Source organism: Tachypleus tridentatus, chromosome 7, assembly GCF_004210375.1.
Source record: "Tachypleus tridentatus isolate NWPU-2018 chromosome 7, ASM421037v1, whole genome shotgun sequence".
Classification (NCBI taxonomy): Eukaryota; Metazoa; Arthropoda; class Merostomata; order Xiphosura; family Limulidae; genus Tachypleus; species Tachypleus tridentatus.
Window position 1 is genome coordinate 137004063 of NC_134831.1, and position 25069 is coordinate 137029131.

Here is a 25069-nt window from a genome sequence, read left to right on the forward strand (position 1 = left end):
TCGTTTTATTAAATTAAAATAAAATATTGTTCATTACTACACTAAATGTTTGTTTTGAATAGTCTGCATGCAAAGTAACTTTCATGTTAAGTTAAAAACACTTTTTCTCACCTCAAAAATGTTAAATTTCCTCTGTGGAAGTTTAAACCTCCTAAATACATTTCAAACTTTTTTTAAAGTAAAACTTTATATTTTATCTGTTACTTTTTCTACCCTATCTCTATACAGGGAAGATCAAATTGATCAATTTCATAACCACCACCACAAAAAAACAGCAAACTAAATTACTTTTTCTATCTTTCTAGAATTATTTTAAATTGTAATATGAAACTGCATTCATTTATCTTAAAAACAGTTTTAAGCTTGTAATAGTATACATATATTTATATTTAAATTTTATTCTTTAATTGCTCTTTGAACCACTTGATGAATGTGGAGCTCATTTCACATGATTTAATTGTCACCCATGAGCTGCTCATATGTGTGCTCCTGAAACATTTTTAATGTAGTATTATTTATTTTACCTATTTGTAATTAATCTAAAGGCATCCACACTTTTACATTTTAGTTACTTTTATAATAACAAATAAAGAATAAACATGAAATAAAGTAATGTAGTAAATAATTATTACTTAATTAAATAATGTACCAAAAACATTAGACTAAAAAGCATGCAAAAGTAGACAATTTTCCTCAATTCTCACAATTTTTTTACTTTTTAGTATGATTCAAGCTAGTCAATATATTTCCTATGAGAATGAAGCCTGTACTAACAGTGAAACTGACAATTCTCCATTCATAAAACAATGTTATATGCCACATGACGAATGAAAATATTTGCTTTCTACTGGTTGTAGAGAATATACAATAAATGTAACAAATAATTATTAACAAATCCTGAAAGAGAAAGTGTGACTGGTGAGTGTGGCAGGAGGGGTCTGATCTTCTATTTGATAGCTCTGTAATCAAAGAGAATTGAAAACTATAAAAATTATACTATACCCAAACAATGACATGATTATGATGAGTGTTTTATGTTTAATTTTCTATTTATTGGAGAAGTGGTGGATAAAATAGGGAAGAAAACATGTCGTGAGAAAATGTGTCACACAAAGTAAAATTCAGGATTTTCTAAATATTGCCTTATAAAATTTAGAACTTAAAACTTATTTACTATTAAACTATGGGTCATTAGTTAAGGTTTTATGTTATACATAGCCTTTATCATACCTCTGTTGGAGTCTATATTCCAACATATCTCTTATGCAATTCATTATGTGAGAGCACTTTACCATGTGACAACCTATATGTGTCACTACCAAACTATCATTTAATTTTTTGGCAGAATATGTTAACATCAGAAATTTGTGGGAAGGAATGGTCAGAAATATCTATTGGAAATACCTTTTTATTTAGAAAAATTACAACTTCCAATACAGTACCCTCCCCCTCTGATCCTCATACTAGCTTGAATTCCACATTGAAATGAAATGGAGGGCACCCCTTAAATTATAGGAAAAGATAAGATGGTTTGAAGAGGAGTATCAAACCACATCTGAGACAGGTATGTCTTTGCTATGAAACAGGAAACAGTCAGGAGGACTAGACATGGTAGAAATGTTGGGCACACATCCATATGGGAAAGAATGGTGTGAGAAAGAGACAAAAGAAATGTAGAATGACTCAATCTCATAATGAAAAGTGAGTAAAAGAAGATGTTCCCCATGGTGTAGAGTGGTTATGGTATGATGGACCACACTCAGTAAGTTAACTACATCCAAAACCTCACTTACTAGGTAATGACATGCTGAAGAGGGTATGATGAGGAACATACCATCTTCACTTTGAGTTTCAGATTCCAATGGAAATCTGTCAGAAGACTTCAGGAAAGCAAAGGGTGGTCTAATATCAGGGATCTGGGAAGGTGTCATTTGGAATTTAAGGGAAGTCCATTACATGCACTTGACCCAAGCAGCAATGAATCAAGTTAGAAATGGCCAAGGTATGAATGAGGAGAGGAGAACATGCCACAAAGGCCTTCTGTGACCCACAACACAGACGACTCATTGACAAGGGAAGATAGACAACCTGAAACCCATTTGAGGACTTCTGTGATTAGTTTACTTGATCTCCAAAATCTCACTCGCTGGATACTAGTATCCACATGAGGGCAGGAGGAGGCCATCTTCAATTGGAGGGCTGAACTGCATTTGAGCATTTTAACTCTAGGAAAATTACCCATCTGGAGAGTTTTGTAGCTCCCTTTACACTGGCAAAACACCAATGCCTTACTATGAACTGAATGGTTACAGCCATCTTTATGGCACCCATTCCGAGTACAGACAAAATACCTGATCAGACACCAATTAGGGACCCCTTGACATACCTTGTGTCACAGCCATTCCAAAGTCTGTAGAAAAGCTACAATTATGTCGTGAAGGTGGTAGGAGACAAACATGTACATGGTAATGCTCATGCCTTATTGTAGAATTTCCTCCAATGGCTGACAAAGACAAGGAATAAGAGGGAAGCTATAGTGATAGATTTGATGTGAGAAAACACGAAAGAAAACATGCTAGGAAGGAGACAAGGGGAAAGAGGCCAACCAGATTAAGCATGTTTGATAATGCTGCTCAAAAGCACAAAATTGAAGACATGAAAAAACCTTTCTCAAAAAGCCACATGAAAAACACTGATATACAGGCAACTGCAGTGTGAGAAGCCCAGAAACTCTCCACTTCTACAGATAAACAACCAAAAAAGAAGGATTAATGGAATGGGCTAAGTGAGAAGCTATTATGCACAAGAATCAAAAACCCCTTGCCAGGAACCAGACTGAAGCCAGGTGTGAAGACGGTGGACAGGAAGTGTGTAATACAAAACCAGTGAATGAAGTTGATGTAACAGGTTTGGAAGCAAGGGAAGAGGGACAGAAGGGAATACCAGGAGCTGCGTGAACTGAGGGAATCATGATTGAGTGGGCAAGTAAAAAGAATTCTGAATGGAGAGAAAGGATAAGAGAGATTACCTGATGAAGTAATCAGACAGGACCAATCCCTGCTGAAGGCATCTATTGCCAATGCCCTAGGATAGGGAAATGAAACCCAAACTGAGGTAACTTGTGATTGAAGGAGACTGAACAGACATTAATATGGGAAGTACCCAAACAATGACAGCACCACCCAAAAACAGCAGAATGTAGGGAGCACTCTGTGGAATAAACTTGATTCGCCATCATACTGAATGCACTTGGAATATAACACACTGTTAACATATGTGATGGGAGTGGCCCCAACAGTTAAGATCCAATGTGCAAAACACAGAATTGGCCCTTGTGCACCCTAGGTGATTGATAGACACTACCTGGTAGAAATGTTAGAATGGATAATAACCTGCTGGCAGCTGACAAGAGAAATTAGATGACCTAAAGCTCAATGAACAGCCAGGAGTTTGAGAAAATGTAAGTAAAGAGAAATCTCCTCCACAGACTAATGACCCAAAACACCTTGACTATTGACCCATGTACCCCAGCTCTGAAGGGAAGCATCTGTAAAGAGATGTAACTCAGGCCACAGAGGAGGAAGTAGGAATCATGCCAACACTAGCCTTGTAGCACACCAACGAAGGCCAACAAGCAGGGGGTGGAAAATGAACAGGAACTTCCAAGGAATCCTATTGGTCATGAAGAGCCTGTTAAAGCATATGAACCCTGCTAAGGGGTATGACATGTATCAGAGACAACCACCTCCCAAAAAGAAAAGAAAAAAAAATCAATCATAAGTAAGGGAGCAGAGACAGGGCAGCCAGTTCCATAGAATGGAACCAAAGAGAAGAAGACTTGGAAAAATTGAGATTGGCTTTGAAAAAAACAACAACACCCAGATATATAAAGTATTGGAGAGGATGAAGGAACACTCCTCCACTGTGATCAACCATTCCACTCACATAGCTTCAAGAAGAAGCTGACAAAGGAAACTGGCCAATTCTCTTTCACAAGAGCCAAAGAGAAGCCAGTCATTCATGTACATGTGAAAGTGTGGCCTCAGGAGATAAATAAGATGATCAAAGGGGCAAACCACTTGACAAACATACATGATGCAGAAGCTAGACTGAAGGTCTGGGTGTTAAAAAGGCATACCACCCCACAATAGGCAAACTGGCAGAAGTACAACCCGTGAAACTTGTGTGGAGCAGGTACAACAACCTGTTAGGTAAGGAGGTTGGATATTGCCTCTGATAGATGCTAGCATGACCAGAAATCCCAAGGAGAAGGAAGCATATGGGAGAGAGGGTGATTTTTAAAAGGGTAAGACAAAGCTCTCCAATAGGACACCACAAGCTTGAATGTCTGAGATGAAAGGGCTGCTTTGATGAACGAAATTCACCAGATGAGCCACATGAAAGATTGCTGCAAAAAAACAGCAAACTGCAGTCCAGCAGGATACTAGGAAAAGCAGGGCTGTGAATGGTAAGGTCAGGAGATGGAACATGGAGACATGCCTAACTACAACATGGACCTACTGTGCATCCAAATGGGAAAAGCAAGTCACTGATGGATAGAAGCCACCTGTAACACAACGACACAGTAGCTGTGTCACACTTGAAATGAGGTAAAATAAGGCCACAAGAAGATCCTGTATATACAGAGCTCAGTGATGGATCTAAGAGAATGGTGTCATGACCCAAAAGTCCTGAAGAAAAGTAAAATGTGTGGAGGTCTAAAGTCTTGGACAACACAGAGACTACAGTGTCAAGGAAGAGGATATCTCCAGAAAACCCCATAGGATTCCCATCAAAAGCCTCAGACAGGAAGAGAATTGAAGTGAGATATTACAGAGTGTCAGAGAAAGACCAAATGAGAAAATGGGCAAAGGTAGGATGAACAAAAAATTAGGACCTGTTCCTTCAAACAGGTAAAACTGAACCCACAACTGATAGTCCAAAATTTGTGACCTTGTCCTAAAAGTCGTAAGGGTGGACCAACCTGAGGTTTGCAGGAGACTAGACATACCATTGCCATCACCCAATGGGGTGGGAAAAGCACAGTGGAAACTCAAACATAATGAGAGAGGGATGAAAAAAAAAAGAGGTAAAAACAATAAGAAAGGCACGAAAACTATGACAACTGTTAAAACATCACATACCTGAGATATAATCTCTGAGAATACCAAACATGATTCTCAGGAAGGTATGGAAAGGCATAGCAAATTCTGGGGGGGCGGGATCAAAATGTCATAAGTTTGCACCGGTAAAAGGAGAGAAAATGAAAAATCATGCATGTCATAGACTAATACATCTTCCAAAGAACATTCCCCAACAGGTTGCCAACGACCAAAAGTGTAGTAACAGAATAGTCAGATACTAAACCAGCAAAAAATGCACAGTAAATATGAGTAAATCAAACACTCTCAAAATGAAATCAAAGTAAGTTCAACTAAGGAAAATAAAGTTAACTACTTCTAGGGGAATCAGAGATCTCAAGACAGATATCTATACTCAAGTAATGCCAAACACAAAGTAATATATATATATATATATGGTTAGTAGTGGTAAATAGAGGGAGTCACACTATAGAGTTCTGTTAGTGAAGAGGTGACACATGAGAGATGTGTTTGAACTAGAGGGATGATGGCATGCATTTAAAAAGATTTTCAAATAAAGGGCCAAAAAAAAAATTTCATAAAAGAAAGAGTACCATATCAGAAATCTATATTTTCTGAAATTAATATTTTAAATGTGGGTCCTATCAAAATGAGTGTTAAACAAAAAACATATTAATCTTTTAATTGACATATTAAACGTCAATGATATTTTTTTTCATAGCAAAAATACAAAAAAACAATTGTGGTTTTCTGGTTCTAAACAAGGAAGAGTAGACATTATATTCCATTAAATATTGTATATCTTTTCCTCACATAAAATGCTAGGAAGCCATAACTGCTAAAACAACATAACAAAAGTACAACTAACCAGCTTTTTCTGTGCCTCTTCAATTTTCCTGTTGTTTTCTTCCAGGATTCTTTCAATTTCCTCACATTTCTTTCTTTCTTCGTCCTGAGAAATTAAATTTTCAGCTGGTAATGCAAGGTCTTGAAACAACTATGGGTAATATCTTACCACAAATAATTAGTTAATATGAAAGCACATCATCACTGAAGCTTCTGTCTTTCTGCTGCATGTTATGATAAATCAGAAGCACATCAACTCTGATTTATAATTCTAATACATTTTGTTCAATTGATGTATATGTGGCTATATGTGTTGGAGTGTTAAAATTCACAGAAACAATGATAAATAGCAAACTTTAAAATTGCCAATATTCAGTCTGTTATTAACAGCATAAAACAAACATTTACAGTAAACACTACTGATATTTACAATTCTTTGCCATACATCATCAAACTATTATATGGAAATATAATATCCACAGCATAATTACAAATTTTATTGCAACATGAAAATAACGACCAATTTTCCATTTTCACCCCTTTTAATCAAACTGTTTGAAGAAAAACATCGTCAAGTTATTTTAAGTTAAATATTGTGCTGCTAAAGATTCTCTTTAAACAAAATGTTAAGCAAAATATTTTGTCTTCATTGGAAATACTTATTAAATATTTAAAAGACCTTATTCTATGTGCCATCAAATACTTTCATACTTTTCTATGTGAAACAAACTGAAATAACATTTATAAAGAATAAAAATGCATTAATATATAACAAGAAGCTAACTGTTCATCCAACTAAAGCCTTAAGACTGTATATTACAGTACAATTACTCTGAAATAATTTGAAAGAGTATTATGTTCAAGTGTTAAGACAGAATTAAAAAAAAAGAGAAGACAATCAATTTTTGCAAAATATGACAACTTTGAGTTCTCTTTTTATCTCTTCATCTTTACATGTTCCTTACATTAACAATTATCGAAGAACAAGCTCGAATCTTGCTCAACTATAATCAACTATGCAGCTTTTGAAAAAGTTTTTACAGTAACAAATGTTTTTGTACACAAAAAACATTTTTTTCAGTCATGGCTCAAAATGTCTTCTCAGACTGCTTTTAAGTATCAGACACAATGGCTGCTTAAGTGCACAGTTACATCCACTTTTTAGAACTTCTATAACATGAACTTGGTCTTATAAACATTAGAAAATGTAAAACACTAACACAATGGCTGCCACATGACTCACCAGTGGGTCATGATAATCTTCCATTAAGACCCACATGGCTCACCAGTGAGTCGTGCTTTATCTTCTTTTTAAAGGGCCACTTATTGGCTTGGACACAATGGCTACATATATTACAGATAACAGTGAGACATCAGAACACTTCTTTTCTGAGCCCTGGAAAGTATCGGCAAAATAGGTGAAAGCCAATGTATTAAACAGCAGAAATGCTGCAAAACATGCTCATTACACCTTATGCAAAATAAATTTAAGTAACATGCAGTTGTAAAAGTAACACTAAAATACTTACTGTATTACAAAAATTACTTTTAATAGAGTACACCAACAAGTTGCTACAGAAAGCTCCTTCAACATAGTAAAGTACAACTTTTTAAGTACATACACCATTCAGATGCTGGTTTCCCAGTAGAGTTGAGTAAAAAAATGAACATTTATAAAAACTATCTGCTGGCTAAGTGTTTGATCTTTCTATACCTGGGTCATATTTATTTTTAAAGAATGGTTTTCAGTACCATTCCCTTGAAACTGTTTTGTAATTATGCAAGTTTATTCTAGCAATACTTACTCTGACCTCTTGTTTATGCAACTCATGATAACTCTATAAAATAGCAATTGCATTTTAATATTGCTTGATGAAATGATTTCAGTTTTTATTATTTTACGACTACTGTTTATACTTTCCACACCAATATAAAGTAATTTCTAAAATGTAGAACTTTATTACATGCAATAATTTTCTTTATTTCTCAAACACATTTTACAAGTTTTATCTTAAAGCCTTTTAACTTTTACTTTTTGCTTTTATGGAATTAATTGCCATCTGTTTATGCAATTGATTAAAATTAAATCTTTCAGACATACAGTCTTTGACATCACAGCTGTACAAATCTATGAATGGATTTTACTAGGAAACAGATAAATCACTATTATTCAGTACTAATTTACATTAAATGAACAACTAAATAAAATACAGCGTGTACCCGAGTGTTCATGAATATTCATATTTCTTTTCTAACACAAATCAAAAGCATTTTTTGCCATTTTTGAATGTCAAAATACAACTACTAAATACATTATTCAGATATATCTAAACATATATATATTCACACACAAATACACTTACAAACATACTTATATAAACTACCAAGATGTATACACGATAATTTGCACACCTGACCATCTCTCGACTTTTGTGATGTACGAACAACAGTTTTATCATTATATGAACTATCATTTCACCTGCTAGACATGTACAATGGTGATAATTTTTTTTGCTATTGGTTTCATAAAATGTAACACTTTGATGCTGCTGTTTGCCATAAATACAGAAGTCAGAAGCTTCAGCTTAAACAAACAGACCTAGGAAATTTAGCCTAAAGTAATAACATTAAGTATAAAAAAAACACTTCAACAAAGAGCTTTCTTATTCCTAGCCAATATGAAATAATTCTTCACATACTGCATGAAACATATGCTAAAAATATATATCTGAATGAGCCCAAATTTAGCATATATAAATGAACTTTTTCACAACTAGATAAGTCTAAGGAAATGTAGATGTTAATTGCTGGTTAACTTTACTGACATAAGGGAGAATTGTGAAAATGGAATGAGTTTGGATAAATTTTAAATTACCCCACTCTTTGTCAAACAGATATATGTGAATATTGCTAGATTATCATGGAGTGTTTTTTACTCACCCTTATGTGAGCAACTGATTGAGACACAGCTAAATCTAAGAAATCCTTAAAGTAGCAAACTTGCCTTTAATGGTGTCTCCGTACCAGCTTGTCTGTCTTCAAACAGCTAACAAGTTCAGCAAAGTTCGTGATCTAACTATCCAGAATCTTAGCACAGTTACGTAAAATGAGTTAGAAGTTAAACATTACATGGCAAAAACATAATGAAAAGTACCCTAAAGTCAAGTGGTACACGAAACAAAAACTGACCACACATGAGATGTGGGACATTGTCGCTGTACTAACAAACAACTCACGTGGCAGGGACCAAGGTGAAGATTTCTGTTGTGCCTACAACCTGGGAGAAAAAGCTGCTACAACAAACACATTTGCCAGAAATACCTTTAATGAAACAAGGAACAACAGCTCTGTTTATAAAATCTAAAAAGTTATGTTAAAAGTTTAACTAGGATTTAAATCCATTTATCCATTCTAAGTGCATACCTTTTGAGTTGTTGAAAAGCTTAAATATCAAAGGACTTAATATAAGCCCTTTTTTATAGTTATTTCAAATTTATCTATAAATATCACTTTTTATAGTTATTTTTAACATAGTTTAGATAAATAGTTCAAAGAATCACTTAAAGTCTAGAAAAATCGTGAGCAGTTTTGTTTTTACACTTTCCTTTCAATCCAAATCTTTACATTCAAGATTTGTTATAATAAAACTATAAACGATGTGTTTTAGGATTATAAATAATTTTAAGTTTTCTTAAGTCACCGATAGAATTACTGTATTAATGTGTTTTATACAAAAGCTTGTGTGGAATCCTGCAAATAACTTTACCAATATAGGTAAGTTGCAATATACTGTACTAATAATTTAGCTTTTGTGCAATGATCTCTCCCTGTCCTATAAAGAAACCAGACATATAAAGTGCGAGTTAAATATTTTGATTAATGATACGAGATAGCTACCGCCTGAAAACTTAACACAGGCCAGTATTTTACTTGCATTTTTGTATTTATAATCTAGTGTATTATGAAATCCCATTAATATTTGTTCATTTAACCTGCACATCACTGCTGAAAACAGTTCATTCTCATTTTAATAAAAGAAACAATTTTTATTTGTTGAGAAAATGGTGTCAAAACTCAGAAAACAATTTATAAAGGAGTTCATTAGGTATCATTCATAACAAGACAAATAACCTTAGTCCTTAAAATCATATGGGCCTCACATTTTTATTAATTTAATAAAATTTAGCTTTCTTTAATAATAAAAAATAACCTTGAATACTTTTGCCAAGTAGGCAAAACAGATGGTATATCATACCACACAAAAGTAAATAAAGATAACAGGAGTCACAGTTTAGCTGCAAATGAACTTTCTGCCAAATGTTTGGCAGAACTGATGGCGTCCAGTGGTAATCAAACACTGTCCACAATGGAGAAAAGAGTGCAGCACCATTTTGATTCATTACCTCCTTCTTTCTCTGTTCTGCAAGTTCATCTTCTCGTCGCTTTTCCATTTCTTCCAGCATTTGTTTTTCCATGGCTTTTTTGGCTTCTTCAACTCTTCTCAGGACCTCTGCTTCAATATCGTCCTTACGTTTCTGTAGTTCTTCCTGCACCCTTTTCTCTACAATCTCTTCAATTCTTTTAGCTGTCTCATCTTGTACCCATTTTGCCTCCAACTGCTTTTGTCGCCTACAGAAATATCATAAGGTTGAAAGTACAACTTATTTTATGATATTATGCTATACATTTAAATTTATAGAGTTTTCAGACTAATCACACAAACTATTTTCACATGATGATGATGCAGTGTTACACAAGTTATAATACCATAACCTGATTTAATACACCAATACACTTGTTGCACAGCAAATTCCTGACCATTTGACAACACAAAAACATTAAATGTTGTAGCTAGAGAATATTGTTAAAAGATGTAGAAAAAGGGAACAACATTTCAAAGAAAGGATCTTTTAGAATCCTCTGTGGGAATTCTGTTAAGATAGCAATACACTCCAAAACCAGACAAGTCAGCAGAGATGGTTAAAATTTCCCCATCTGCTTTACTCATAAACTCCATGAGGGACAGTCCTTTATATATTATATAGTGATAACAAAAAGACTATATATAGATACATACACACACCACCACCACCACCAGATAAGCAGCTTGTGTTCTTATACAAACACTATCTGAACTGAGGAATGAGGGAAGAGTAACTAGAGACTTGAAAAGGAAGAAAATTTGGTATTCCATTGAATGGAAAATGGATATATTTGTGGTGTTTCCAGCTGAAAATGCACACACAGAAAAATCTGAAGATGAAGGAATCACCCAATGGGAAGTGATAAACAGTTTGCCACAAGATTAATAAACCAGGAAACACAACACGTATGTCAGTGGTTTAGAAAAGGAGATCCAGAGTCTGAAAACACTGAGATATGGACTTGGTAGGAAGTAAGTGGGTATAAGTGACTGACTGGGCACGGGAAGAGGTAAGCAGAAGCCAGTCATCCAAGTAATAGGGAGTCCAAAGATCCAGCAAGTGAAGTTGACATGCATAAAAGCATACCACTTGACAAAATACACATAGAACACAAAAAAGACAGAATGGCAGTGCTTAGAACTGGAAGACAGAGACTTCATGGATGAACTGAAGAAAAAACACAAAACCAGAGTAAAAAAACCCAAAAGTGAGAGGAAGGACTCCGGAATGAAGTGAGGTGTATTCAGATAAAAATACAGAAAAATATGAGCTACAATGGATTTGTTATAAAATGGGACACATTGCAAAGGAGTACAAAAGTCCATTACCAGCAAGTAATAGCAGAAATTTCAACATAAAGTAGCTTAAACTATTTACAAAGACAGTGCTGTTATGAAACAAGAAGAGTGACTGGCACAATGGATGCTACTGCCAGAAGAAACAGAATCAATAAAACATGCCAGATTCATCATCATAAGGAAGCGACAATTCCACGATTGATCGGTGTACAACTAACAGCCTACTCGAGTTAGCAAATGGATCAACAGCATCAGTAGTGCTTGAAGCATGTAACAAACATCAAGAGAAGACACTAAATTGCAATATGCTATCACATGAAGGCTATGTCATGGACAAGAGGATGAAGGTTCTGTGACACACTGGATGTAGTAGTGAGAACCAGTCTAGTACTTGATGATCAGACAACAGGCAATGTATGTCTGTGTGCACTAACTGATGGGACAGTGAGAGTTTCCCATAGCAAAAATATTATGTAGAAGACCTTGAGGTCCATGTATCGAGGGACCAATATATGACTTGCTGATAGGAAACATACCAGGTAGTAAATATTTCTAGAACATACAGAAGGAGTTCCTTTCACTACAGAAACACTGGGACAGTGCCTGAGAAGTCAAGCGCAAAATAATGTTGGTCTTACAGTCCTAATGCAATCCAAGTAAGTAAATCAATGTTAAAATGATTTTACTATATTCTGTAAACAATAAGATTACTCAGTTTGTATACCAGCAGTTTCAATACCTATACCTTTGTTTCTAGTAACGTACCTGATGAGAGTAACAGCAGTTTGAAACAAACGTTTCAGATTATTTCTTATAATAAATAATTATTTATAATATTTAGAAAAACAATTATAGCACTGGTAAGTAGAATGCCTATTTTAAAAACTTTTAAAAATTTTACTTCTACAGCCATACCATCTGGATTTTCACTTCAATATCAACAACATAAAAAACACATTTCTCGAATAATTCTAAGTTCTAAAGAAAGAGAGCTGGATTATGTAACAATTCTACATTATATGAACTGCAGACTAAATAACATTAACGTAAATGAAAAAAATCTAAAATCTAAACACAATGTTAGTGTATTTGGTAAAAGCAAAAGCATAAAAATTTACTACAGAAATGGTTAATACAATGCTTGTATTTTTGCATTAACCTTTTTACAATGGGATTGGTATAACACACACAAGTTTATCTACACATTTGCATTAAATTTTTTGATACAGCATATTTATCTTTAAAAACATTTTGGTAGAATTTCAATAAATTTCATAAATATAAACTTTGTAATATATAGTCACATTTTGATTATTACACATAGATTGCTACTATTTAGAAATAAATTATTACACTTATTTTTCTTAATATATAGAACAAAAAACAAAGAAGTAAAGCAAACAACTATCTTTTCTAGCTCTGACCTTTGAACTCAGTTGCTACTGGATATATGCTGCTAAGTCTTAAAATTTTGCAAATGGAGAATATGAAAAAAATTTTTTTAGGTTTCATGTATTTATAGTCGAATAGCTAAACATCAAAAATAACTACACTGATACCATGGAATTCCACTATAATTTATTAAGCTTAATATGTAAGATCTATCTAGATTTCAAGAAATATGAAAATTCAAGAAGAGTAACAACACAATCTACCTTCTTGAAGTCTTGATTTGAAAGAACTTAGTAGCCTTTTCAAAGATTAAAATGGTTGCAAAAACCACTAGAAGGACATTGTAAACTACTGATTGGTTATTCATATCATATATTGAAGTAAGAAAGGGGATGTTTCCAAAAATGGAAAGAAGTGAACATGGCCACTGTGTTTGATTCAGTACATAAACCATATCTCAGCAAAATAAAACGATGTGAGGTTCTTAGTTTATATTCAAGCTTGTTAATATTGTTAATGTGAGTTCCTAATTTGTATGAAACTACAGATGTAGTATTTTGACATCACAAATATATAATTTTAAACAGTACTACATTCAACATACCATGCAACTCATTAAAAATCTATATTTGAATTATTTTAATATTTACTTTTGAATTAAGAAATTAACTCATATTTAATATTAAAGTTTAAATTATAATCTAACACATGATTCCAAATTTACTGACATAAATTATAAAACAGTAGTTCAATAAAATTTTGAATGCAAGTCAACAAACAAAGATGTGACCTTTGACCCATGACCCATTGCAAAGACTTTAAAATAACCAATTACTGATTGAGGCCTTAACTGAATTGCAGTAAATCTCTAGCTGTGCATATTTCAGATTTCAGAAAAGTTTTAACAGTAAATAATAGTACAATCAAATTAAAACAAATATCTAATATTTATTTGATATTACAGGGTTGTGCAAGAAATCTGGCATTTTTTAAATATTAATTTCTGAAAAAAACCCCAACAAAAAACAAAATATTTGACCCCTAAGTCTGCACTTACTTGTACATTATTAAATAATATATAACACGATGTACACTATTATAAATTTGAAACTTAACACAATAATAAAAGAAAAACAGTAAATTAAAATTTCATATAACACTCCTGTTAATACCAAATTTAGTCAAAAACCAGGCACAAAATTAAGGTCTATACAATGTAGAAACTACACTGACAAACACAATACCAATATTATTTATAAAATACAATGTGATAACTGCTATGACTTCTATATTTAAGAAACAAGTAGGAAAATGGAAAACAGATTTAAAGAAAACAAAAAGTCACCTTCACGTTTTTGAACACTGCAAATCAAATAAACACAACATAACCATAGAAAACACCCAAATACTTAATAAAATAACAAACAAATGCAAAATTAAAGAAGCCTTACTTATACAACAACTCAAGCCCAAAATAAACCAATAAAAAGGAACACCTTTATACCTATATTAATAAATATAATCCAACATCTAAGCACGCCCTCTACATTCTTACACTCAATTACACAACTCCCTTCAAACATGTGGTCAGCTATCTGTCAGTTACCTCTTTCTTTCTTTGTGAACCTGACTATAACCGTAGAAGGTCAAAATGTTGTTTGCTCCTCTACATAGAGCTTTCTCTACCCATACCAACCATTTTTACTTACATATTTTTCTCTGCAAGTGGGTTTTCACGTCATTACAGATTATATAACACTTAAGCAGCTAAGAAATTGGCAGTGGATGCTACTAGCTAGTTGCTGTCTCTCTAATATGCAGTTCAAAGTTAATGACAGTTGTAGATAGTCTTAGTACCTTTGCATTAAAAAGACAAGGTGAGCAAGTTTAGTGGTAATAGGAATTAAAACCGATACCCACAAGCCATGAGGTAGTTCCTCCTCAATATGTAGTTTTATGGCTAATAAGAAACAAACATAATGGTAATATATTGATTATTTGAACAATTGGAATAATGAAAACAATAATAACAGAAAATTTCCATGAGATTGTTATTCTTTTGAGAGTATATTTAATAGTAATTTCAATCAATCCATTAGTTTATGAGACACTAATCAATGTAAACACTGCTCAAAGGTAATAAAACAAAATTTTCCAGCTCTAGTTACTCTCTAGGAAACTTGAATATAAAGGGATAGCAGCTCATGTTATTAACTTCATAGTTTAAAGTTATGATATGCATTCAGCAAATTATTGACCATATTATCTTTTACCATCAAAATTAAGCACTTCAGAAAAAAATGTTTAGTTTCTTTACAAACATCAGATCTAACAAATTTTTGCATCAAACTTCTGATAACAAGTTGACTATCATGCACAGAAAAGGCAGTACTCACTTTTCAGTCTGACAAGCCATAAGGAATGGTTTAGTGACATAGAGAAAAAACACACATTTCTGTAGTAACAAAGTTGTCACTGCTCACCACCTCAACCCTCTATACGTGGGTTTAGTTCCTTTTTCATGTTAAAAGATTTAATATGGTTATATAATGAATTTAATTAAACACTACTCTAAATGTATGTTAATAAAAGTTGATTCAGAGTGTAACTTATAATTCAAATTTTTTTAGATTATCAAGTTTTAATTTAATAATGTTAAAAGAAAACGTGTAAAACATTCTCAGTCTTTATATACATGTCGTGTAATGTGTCTCCATTCTTAAATTATCCTCTCTTTGTTTAAATATTATGACGACTGTACTGTATGGCTTATCAAAGATAAAATATATCAACTTAAAAAATGAGTAAATAAAAAAGTACCCAATTAAAAGATTTTTCATGACCCAATAATAAAATGTTAATTTTTGAATATATTCCAGAACTCAATTTTGTTAAAGCAGTTCCCTAGGACTTTCCAGGTTTTCAAATACTCATTCAGACACTAACTATTATTTATTTCTTCTTTTTTTGGAAATCTCCTTCATTCACATCAACTTTTATGAATTGGTAACCTGTATGATATTTTCAACAACCACATTTCCATGTTATTTTAAATATATACTATCTGTACCTCAAAGGAACTCTGAACAGCAACCTGTTACAGCCATAACACAGATGCAGAGGAAAGAGAAAAATTCCACAGATGCTGTATTTGCCTACATTTTGGTTGTGCTTATTAACCCTTTCTAAACAAGCTTAGTCATTTGGCCAACCTTGAAAACATAACTATCTGAAAGCGCACTCTCTGTGCACAGAGACTAAAAAAACTACACAAAAGACAACTGGCCTTTTCTTCTTTACAGGCCATTAGAAGCTAACTATGAAGAGATACCTGGCATAGTCTCTCTGTCTGGTGTATATGCCACTTTTCAGCTACCCATCCCAAAATCAAAAACAGACAAACAACCAAAACAAAGATTTCTTATTTTTGTTCATCATCATCTTTCTTCAACATGAATAGTATCTGCTTAAGTCTAGCAGTAACTATAATTTTATTACCATCTGAGAAAACAAAATAGTCTTCACAAACTTTGACTACTCACTTTATTTTCATTATATGCAAAATTTATACTTTTAAAATATACTCTGTAACCCAGTGACCTACATAGGCTATTTTATAAAAAGTAAACAATTATTTGGGGAGGGGGGAATCACTAATTAAAAAATCTCTGTCAGACAGACCAATGAACTTGAAAAACGGAATCAAACAAGACAGGGTTGGAAATGGATATACCACTTCTTCTGGCCATCTCAATTTTGCATGGAGAATAAAATTAGTAAATTATTGGCTTCCTCACTAGCAAAATAAACACCATCAGATTTGTCAATTGTGAAATGTTATACACAAAAATAGTCTTAACAGTATTCTGAAATTACCAAAAAGGTATGACCATGAAAGCTGAGATTCTATTCTAACACCAAGCTTTAAACAGACAAAGTGGGAAAGCCATTAACATAGGGATTTTATTTCCCATATAAAGTTCAAACAGCTTGGTCTGCTAGATCATAATCTAAATCAGGTGATATGTCCACTTCCATCCCAATTTTGTATAATTATTATTTTCATGTTCTATAGCTAGTTCTAGATAGTTTTTTTTTATTTAACAATAATTTTTTCCCAAGATTTACAAAACTATATATTGTAACTTTAAACATAGTAAGTTCATTTTCACAACACTTATCAAACTTTAAGTAAGCATGATTCTTTTGTACACAAAAAAATATGGTTTTTAATGGTGTATTTTAATTAAGTTTGTTTGTGAAATTATGGAGTCAGTTTCACTCAAGAGTCTTGACAAGTTTAAATGCAAGATGATTTCCATGTTAAAATTAAAAGTTTTTAATTTTTTTAGTAAACTTCATAGTTTATCTTTTAAATTACTCAAATATAACACTATTATGTATCTGGTCACTTAAATCAATCTTTGTAATCACCGCAAAAAATAAAAACATCTAAATTACCCTTTTTTAATTTCTAGAATGACTAAAGACTAACAGTTTACACCTGTTTTTTATTAAATTTTATAACCCTTTGAACCATATATAACCAGTAAGCAGGTGTAACAAAATATAAATATACAGTAAATGCATAGCTGAAGTTATGATAAAGCAAGGTACTGAATTATGTAAACCACATGCAGCTCACAAGCATACTTTCCTGATGAATTTAATTTTTTATCCATATATTTTCTAACATAAGTTTCTAATAACTGCAAATCTGTTGTCAGAAGAAACTTGTGTAATTTGACAACTTAAAATTTGCTTCCTCTATTAACTATAGGCAAAATAATAGTAAAGTCATAGAAGTATTGAAGCTGTTTTTGAAAGGCAGTACATGATAAAAGGGAATTACACAGTTTAGTTTATATCTCTATAAATCAAGATAACTGGAAGCTATAAAGTTAGGCTGTCTAAGCAATATGTACAAGATTGTAATTTTTATTAAAATTCAGAAGCTCAAATATGAATGGAAAATGGGATAAATATTTAAACCTATCAATTTGGAGCAAACAAGTATCATATGATATACAGTTGATTGGTTGTTTAGTGTTTACTGGTGCAAATCAACTGAGCTATCAGTACCAAACAATTGGTAAAAAAGTAAAACTATTAAAACTGTAAAAAGAAATCATGCTAAAATGAAACTGTCCAATTTTCAAATTAAAATCTTAGAGTTAAAATGACCAATAGCTCTTAAAAGTTTAAAAATAACTGAGATGGACAGTGTTCACCACTGCCAATGACACCATCCAACATCACGGTAAAAACATGCTTAAAAAGGTTCTGTCACTCTTCATCATAATAAAGGCATGACAGTAAAATGTGGGCTGTTGTGACCTGGGTGTCACACAGACCACACATTAGTGCATCAGTACCAGATAAAAGAAAGTGATGAGTTAAAAAACTGTAACCAATGTGTAGTTCAGCCAGAACAACTTCCTCCTGATCCTTACGGAAGCAGGACAGCCAAAGAGTAATAGGTTTGATCTGGAAAAGTTTGTTATCATGTTGCTCACTCTTAAGTTGACTTGCCGAATGGTGCAGATCCAAGCTTAGAATACAGGACTATGGTCCATGTATGGAACAGGCATGGCAGTGATAATACCAGAGCAGATACACTTAACTGCAATGTAATAGAACTCATTCCTGCAAATACCAACATAGCCTGGTGTTCAGAAAAACTGGATAGAAGTAGATGATTGAGAGAAATGGGCCAGTTGGTTTTGAATAATGACAAGAACAGAATGAGAACTAACATGAATCAATTCCAGGCCCAACAAAAAGCTAAGTGAGTTAGTATAAATAGTACAGTTCATGTATTGCATAGTTTCTATGTGATCCATGGCAAGAGAAATGGCATACAATTTGCCAGTTGACACAGAAACTGTAGAGTGGATTCTGTGTGCAACAAGTGAATCACAACAAACCATGGCAAAGCCCACACTGTCACCTGATTTGAACCATCTGTATAAATGGAAATGGAAGAATGGCTCAAAAAATGTTTAGCAAATAAAAGGCTATACTTCCATTCAGAAGTATCTGCCTTTTTCAAATCACTCAAAGAAAGGTTACATTTGGAGATGGTAATTAGCCATAGTGGGATTGGCTGATCAGTGAATACTGCTATGTTAAAGTTATCCAACTGTACCTCGATATGAAGGCCAAAAGGAACAATGGCAAACCATCTATTCTGAAAAAGTATGGACCACTGAGGAAGGAAAACACAAACCTAGGTAGGATGTTGTGGGAAGGATCGAAGTTTTGAAGTATACAGTAAAGAGAGTTGCAAACGATGAAGGTACAGAGAATGTTCACAAGACTCAGGGTAAAAACTCTAGACTGGGGAAATGCAGAAGGCCCCTGTGCTGAACAAAAGCCCCTGATGGTGAACAGGGTCCAACATCTTCAAGACTGAGGTCCTGGCAGAGCCATAGACCAGAGACCCATAGCCCAGTTTTGATCAAATACAGACATGATAGATTTTTAGCACAAAACATCAATCCACTCTCCATAAGGTGCAAAAGAGGACACAGAGGATGCTCTGCATCCTTGTACACTTTGACATGTAACTGCTTCATGTGTGGAATAAAGGCCAGCTTATGATCAAAGATAAACCCCAAGAACTTTGCCTCAGGGACCATGGAAAGCACAACTTGTCAGAGATGGAGCTTGGAGTCTGGGTGAACACCCCACTGGCAGCAGAAGTGCATGCAAATGGTTTTAGAGTGAGAAAAGATAAAACTGTTTGCTGTAGTCCACTTCAATAAGCAAGTGAGAGCAGTCCGTATTTGCCATTCAATAAACCTCGTGCTCTATGACTTCCACATTTCGTGTCAGTTGTCGACATAGAGTCCATTTGCAACTGTAGGGGGAGTTGTTCACTGTTGACATTAACTTTATAGTAAAAAGTGTTAACACTCAAGACACAGACCTGAGGGATTACAAGTCCCTGTGGGAAAGAACAGGAAAGTGTTAACCTACATGAGCTTGGAAATGTCAGTTCATTAAAAGATGTGTAATAAAATGGGTAAATGGCCACGCAACTCATAAAAGTGGAGGTCTCACAAGATGCTATACCTCCACGTTGTATCATAAGCTTTCTCAAGGTAATAAAATATAGAAAAAAAGATGTTTTCACTTGAGAAAGGCTTCCCTGGTTGATGTTTCAAGTGAAATCAGGTGGCCCATGATGGAGCACTGTTGTGAGAACCCACACTGAATGGGTGAGAAGAGGTTGTTTGATTCAAAAAAACAAACAAGATGAGTATTAATCATCCTCTCTAAGATCTTACCATTTGTAGTTCAAAAAAATCTTGGGATCCTTCCCAGGCTTAGGAAAAGGGAGTACAATAGCTTGTGCCAAGCATCAGGAATAACACTCTTCTGCCAGATCAAGTTAAATGCAACCAGAAAAATAGCAAGAAAGAGATAGCATAGCATTTTCTAATGAATATCATCAGGTCCAACTGATATACTGCCAAACCAATGAAGAGCAAACTACAGTTCCACCAGTATAAAGGCAATCAGCCCAAAAGAAAAGAGGCAATCACCCTACTCGTGTCACAATGGCTAAGAAGGTGGGAAATGAAACAGATGTGCTAGATGCATTAGAAAAGCTTTCACTGAGAGTATTGGCAATGCTCTGGGAATCAGTAACTTCCTAGCCATCAGACACTAACTTTTTGAATCTTGTCCTATTTGACTTTGGAACTGGTGGTAGAAGAGATGCTAGAGGTATTTATTCAATCTAAGGCTCCTTCTGGCTTTGACGCCTAAGTTGCCAAGCATGTGCACAGGCCTGCTGAAAGCAATGCAGTTTAAAAGTGTGGGATACCAACAAAAGATATCCCAAGCCCATGTTTGAGCTTTTCCTGTCATGTGGCAGGCAAGATTCCATCAAGGATGAGGATGCAGTGGGAAATGTTTCCAGGTTTTAGGAATACACTGAGCAGCTGCCTGGACAATACAGTCAGTCACTGCTGCCATGCAGTCATCTATCAATGGTTCACAGATGATGGCAACATCAAGTTCTGAGACAGCAATGAAAGAGGGCCAGTTAGTTTGGTGCAACTTCCATCGAGGCACGTGGGTCAGGCAGCATTGACTATGGCCAGTCTCTCTCAAAATTACAGGAGAATGATCACTGTCCCTTGAATTACTGTCAACCCTTCAAGAAAAGTAAGAGAAAAGTGAAGGAAGCAGTGGAAAGATCAATAGCAGTGAAAGACTAACTAGGTGCAAGAAAATAAGTATAAGAGCCAGTATTGAAGAGAGATAGATTGTAATCAAAGAACATATGCTCTACGAAATGACCATCAATATTAGCACCACCCCAGAGAGATTTACATCCATTTAAATCCTCCAGAATTAAAAAGGGAGACTGTAACTGCTCAATGAGGGCATTAATGTGGAGAGAACAGTGATTGTATGAGCTAAGGAAGCATGGATAGCTACAGCCTCCAAGGATGTATTAAGTTACAAAGAAAGGGTGGGAATATGCTGATCAACCAGCAGTACCAGCCCACCATGCACTCATTCATCACACAACCTGTCATTTTTGTACAAAGAAAATTGCTGCAGGGTGACTGTATCAGCAGGTTTCAGAAATGTTCCAAGAAAGGAGAGACATACAGAAAGGTAAGAATAAATCAAATCCTTAATGTCACTTGCAGTTCAACAAAATTCCAAAAGTTCCACTAGATCAGAGCGGCCATTTTTATTTATGTGGAAGAAAACGTTATGTTTAGACAACTTTTTTTTTAATTGGACAAAGGTCTACTACCCTCCATGGATCCAGCCTTTGGTCAAGTAGGTCTCTCTTTGTAGACAAAGATTCCAGTAACTGAAGAAGTGGATGCACAGTTGTTTTATTTTTAGGGGCTGCAGAAGAGGATGGACCCAAGGAAACACCTCAACCTGAAGTCAAAGGAAATGGAACAGGGCAGTCACTTGAAAGAGTGGCAGAGACAGAAATGGAAGAAGTCATAGATTTGTCAATTCTTTTAATCATGGAGGGCAAAAACTTCTTCAGATGTTTTTCAAACAACTTTGCTGGAGACACAGAGATGTGTCTGCACTCCCACTGTGGAAGTGGAATGGAGCACAGCAGCACATGTCTGAGATGGAGTTGGGGACAATATTAATTTCCGAGCCTCTGGGCAGGAGACATTATTTATAGTCTTCAAGTGTCGCACCTGTTTCTCCTTTACTCATTTATGGCAAGAAATAGAGTAAGATGGATGTGGACCATTACAGTTAACACAGCATGGTTCTAGTTTGCACTTGTATGTGTTGTGGTCTTTGCCACCACAACAAGCACATGTTAAAAACCATGGCATGATGTTTTTGAGTGACTGAACTGCTGACACTAGAAACATCTCAGAGGGTTGGGAACATATGGCTCTACCTTAACGTTCAGAAAACTGCTTTGACTGTGGCAGGAGAACATGGTGATATAAATGTCAATATCAGAACATTAGTAGGCACCATAATACTGCCTCTGAAAGTAGAGATTCAGCACAGAGCAGAAACGTCTTGATTGAAGAAACCAGCGAGGATCTCCAACTCAGGAATGTTCTTTTAACCCCTCTCAGCTATAACTCTTCTGGAAAAATTCAGAGTTGCATGTGGAGTAACCTTGGTGGGTACATTCCCAATGGCTTTCGATTTCAAGAGGGGTTTGATATGATATGGTGAAGATGTTTCCACCAAAATGTCTCCGAAATGCAACTCTTTACTGACTTAGAGGAGCCAGCAAGCCCCTATAATACCTTTTGAATAAAAAAAGTGGACATCTGCCCTAAGGATTTCTTGGACAAGAAATGGATCATTAAAAATCAAGGTACAGAATCTGTTATGCTGACTATACAGCAGAGTTGTCCATGCATGATCATTTTCCTATAATCTGTTTTTTTTTTTTTTTCATAAATGGAGTATCCATAATAGAGATGATACATTTCAGTGCCAATGACCCCACCCACTGTGGAGCCCTATGCACTACAATGTCAAACAAGGACACTGCAGCAATGTCAGGGTTTCATGAGCACTATACTCGAACACCAGTATCAGACACAATATACACAACACTCGTTGAGAACGTTCAACACCGGTACTCAGTTGACCCTAGCCCAAGTGGACCAGTCGACTGACCTTGGGGAGTCCACCCCAAGGCCACCCGTCAACAGGAATTCAAGGCCAAGGTGGTGTGTTAGAGTTGGAGCTCTCAATCACCAGGATTCTCTCTTTCCCTTCACAGGTTGCCACACACAACAAACAAGTGGGTGGATGTTTAGATCCCAGAGAAGGTAAACTGAATGCACAGAACCTTCTCTCGAACATCCACTCACCACAAACAGGAATTCACCTTGAGGGGTATGACACAGATAAGTAAACAATGAGAATATATTTTTAAAAAATAAGCATGCAACTTGCATAATACTTCATGTATTCCTTAACATAGTTTGATTTTTTTTTATAGCAATTAGGATATTATTATAATTATCTAAGTTATATAATTCATTTGAACTAAATCTAACCTTTGTCTTTCCATCTCTGCAAGTCTCTCAACTTCACTCATTTTCCTCAATTTTTTCCTGGAAGATCCTAACAATCCATCCACGTCATCACTACTGCTGCTTGAAAGAGAAGCTTCATGTTTCCTACAAAAAGGATACTAAACTAAACATTTTCTTATGTGATGAACACAGCCCATACTTCTTGTTTTTGTATACCAGACATCAAAGATGCACCCCAATTCTGATTAGCTAAATTTTGAAAAAACAAACAAACAACAACAACAAAAGAAGAGATAAACAAAAGAATAAGGTTGCACCACTTCTACCAATCTTACCACAATGTTTCGTGGATTGTTTGATGACTTACAGTGCATACATCCTCTTGCCCACTTCTCGTTGTTTGTGAGCTATTATCTTGTATCTACCTCTGACAGTGTACACCCTATACGATCACTGAACTATCTGTATTATGTATTATTACCAGCAATAACATTATTCTAAGCCTTTTCAAGGAGTGCCTTATTTTTGTGGAAGCCACAATATGGGCTGTGTTAAAAAAAATTTGATTCAGCTGAATTGTTATATAGAACTCCTACCGAGAACAGGTCTGTGTTTGAAATTGTTACACAACAACTGAACAGAACCAAAACAAACTTATGATATTTTTCAAATGGCTACTATTACCAAGTAGTATTTCTGCATTCTTACCTTTCATATGCTCTTATAATGTTACCTTAAGATCAACATTGTTTGAGATGAGTAAAAATGCCATTATTTGATGGAAAACAGGCAAATTAGACCATTGATTGGTTTACCTTAACCTACTGCAGAAGTGCCAATGAAGTTTTGTGATAATTTATGATTATATTGTTTATATTTATTTGTTATTTAATACTAAGTAACTTATACATTTCATTCTGGGTCATACAGAGGGGCTTGGATTACTGTCTAGTATTGAAATGCTTCCTATAGGCTTAGGTTTAGGCCTATGAGCAACATAACCTTTGGCCTAGAAGATGTAAAGTAAATTTTTGAGATTTATTTTGGTGGTGGGGGGATTCTTTGATTGCAGGAAATAGGGTATTTTTTACATTATTAACTGCTGCCTTCCAAAACTGGCCTACCCACTAGATAGATCTTAATATTACAGTACTTTTTTTTTAAACTAAAGTCAGTATAAACAAATTACAAAATAATTGGTATAGACAATGCAAATGTAAGTGACATAAGAAGATAATTCACCAATGGATCTTAAAGTTTCATGTCAATTTCAGGGGAAAAAAAAGGAAAAGAAATGAAAGACAAAAAGCTAATCAACTCATGTAAATCATACCCCAATTCGATAAAACAAACTGGACCCTTGGTGCTAAAGAAGTATCTAAGCTTTGCAAAGCATAAGTGCTTGGATCTTTTTGACCTTTCTTTTTTACATTAATAATAATGATAGGGCATAACTAACAAACCAGCAAAATTTGATGATGATACTAAAAAAA

The 25069-nt window shown here is 34.5% G+C and overlaps 1 protein-coding gene across 2 annotated transcripts in view; it reads right to left on the bottom strand.

The window, feature by feature from the left end:
• LOC143256684 (arginine and glutamate-rich protein 1-like) overlaps window positions 1-25069 on the bottom strand; it is a 36643-nt gene that overhangs the window by 5864 nt on the left and 5710 nt on the right. For both annotated transcript variants that reach the window (XM_076514227.1, XM_076514228.1), the window contains exons 3-5: window positions 23598-23720; window positions 10352-10577; window positions 5971-6054 (exon numbers count right to left, since the gene is read on the bottom strand). In XM_076514227.1, coding sequence (XP_076370342.1) covers window positions 5971-6054; window positions 10352-10577; window positions 23598-23720 — 433 coding nt within the window. The remainder of the gene's footprint in view (window positions 1-5970; window positions 6055-10351; window positions 10578-23597; window positions 23721-25069) is intronic.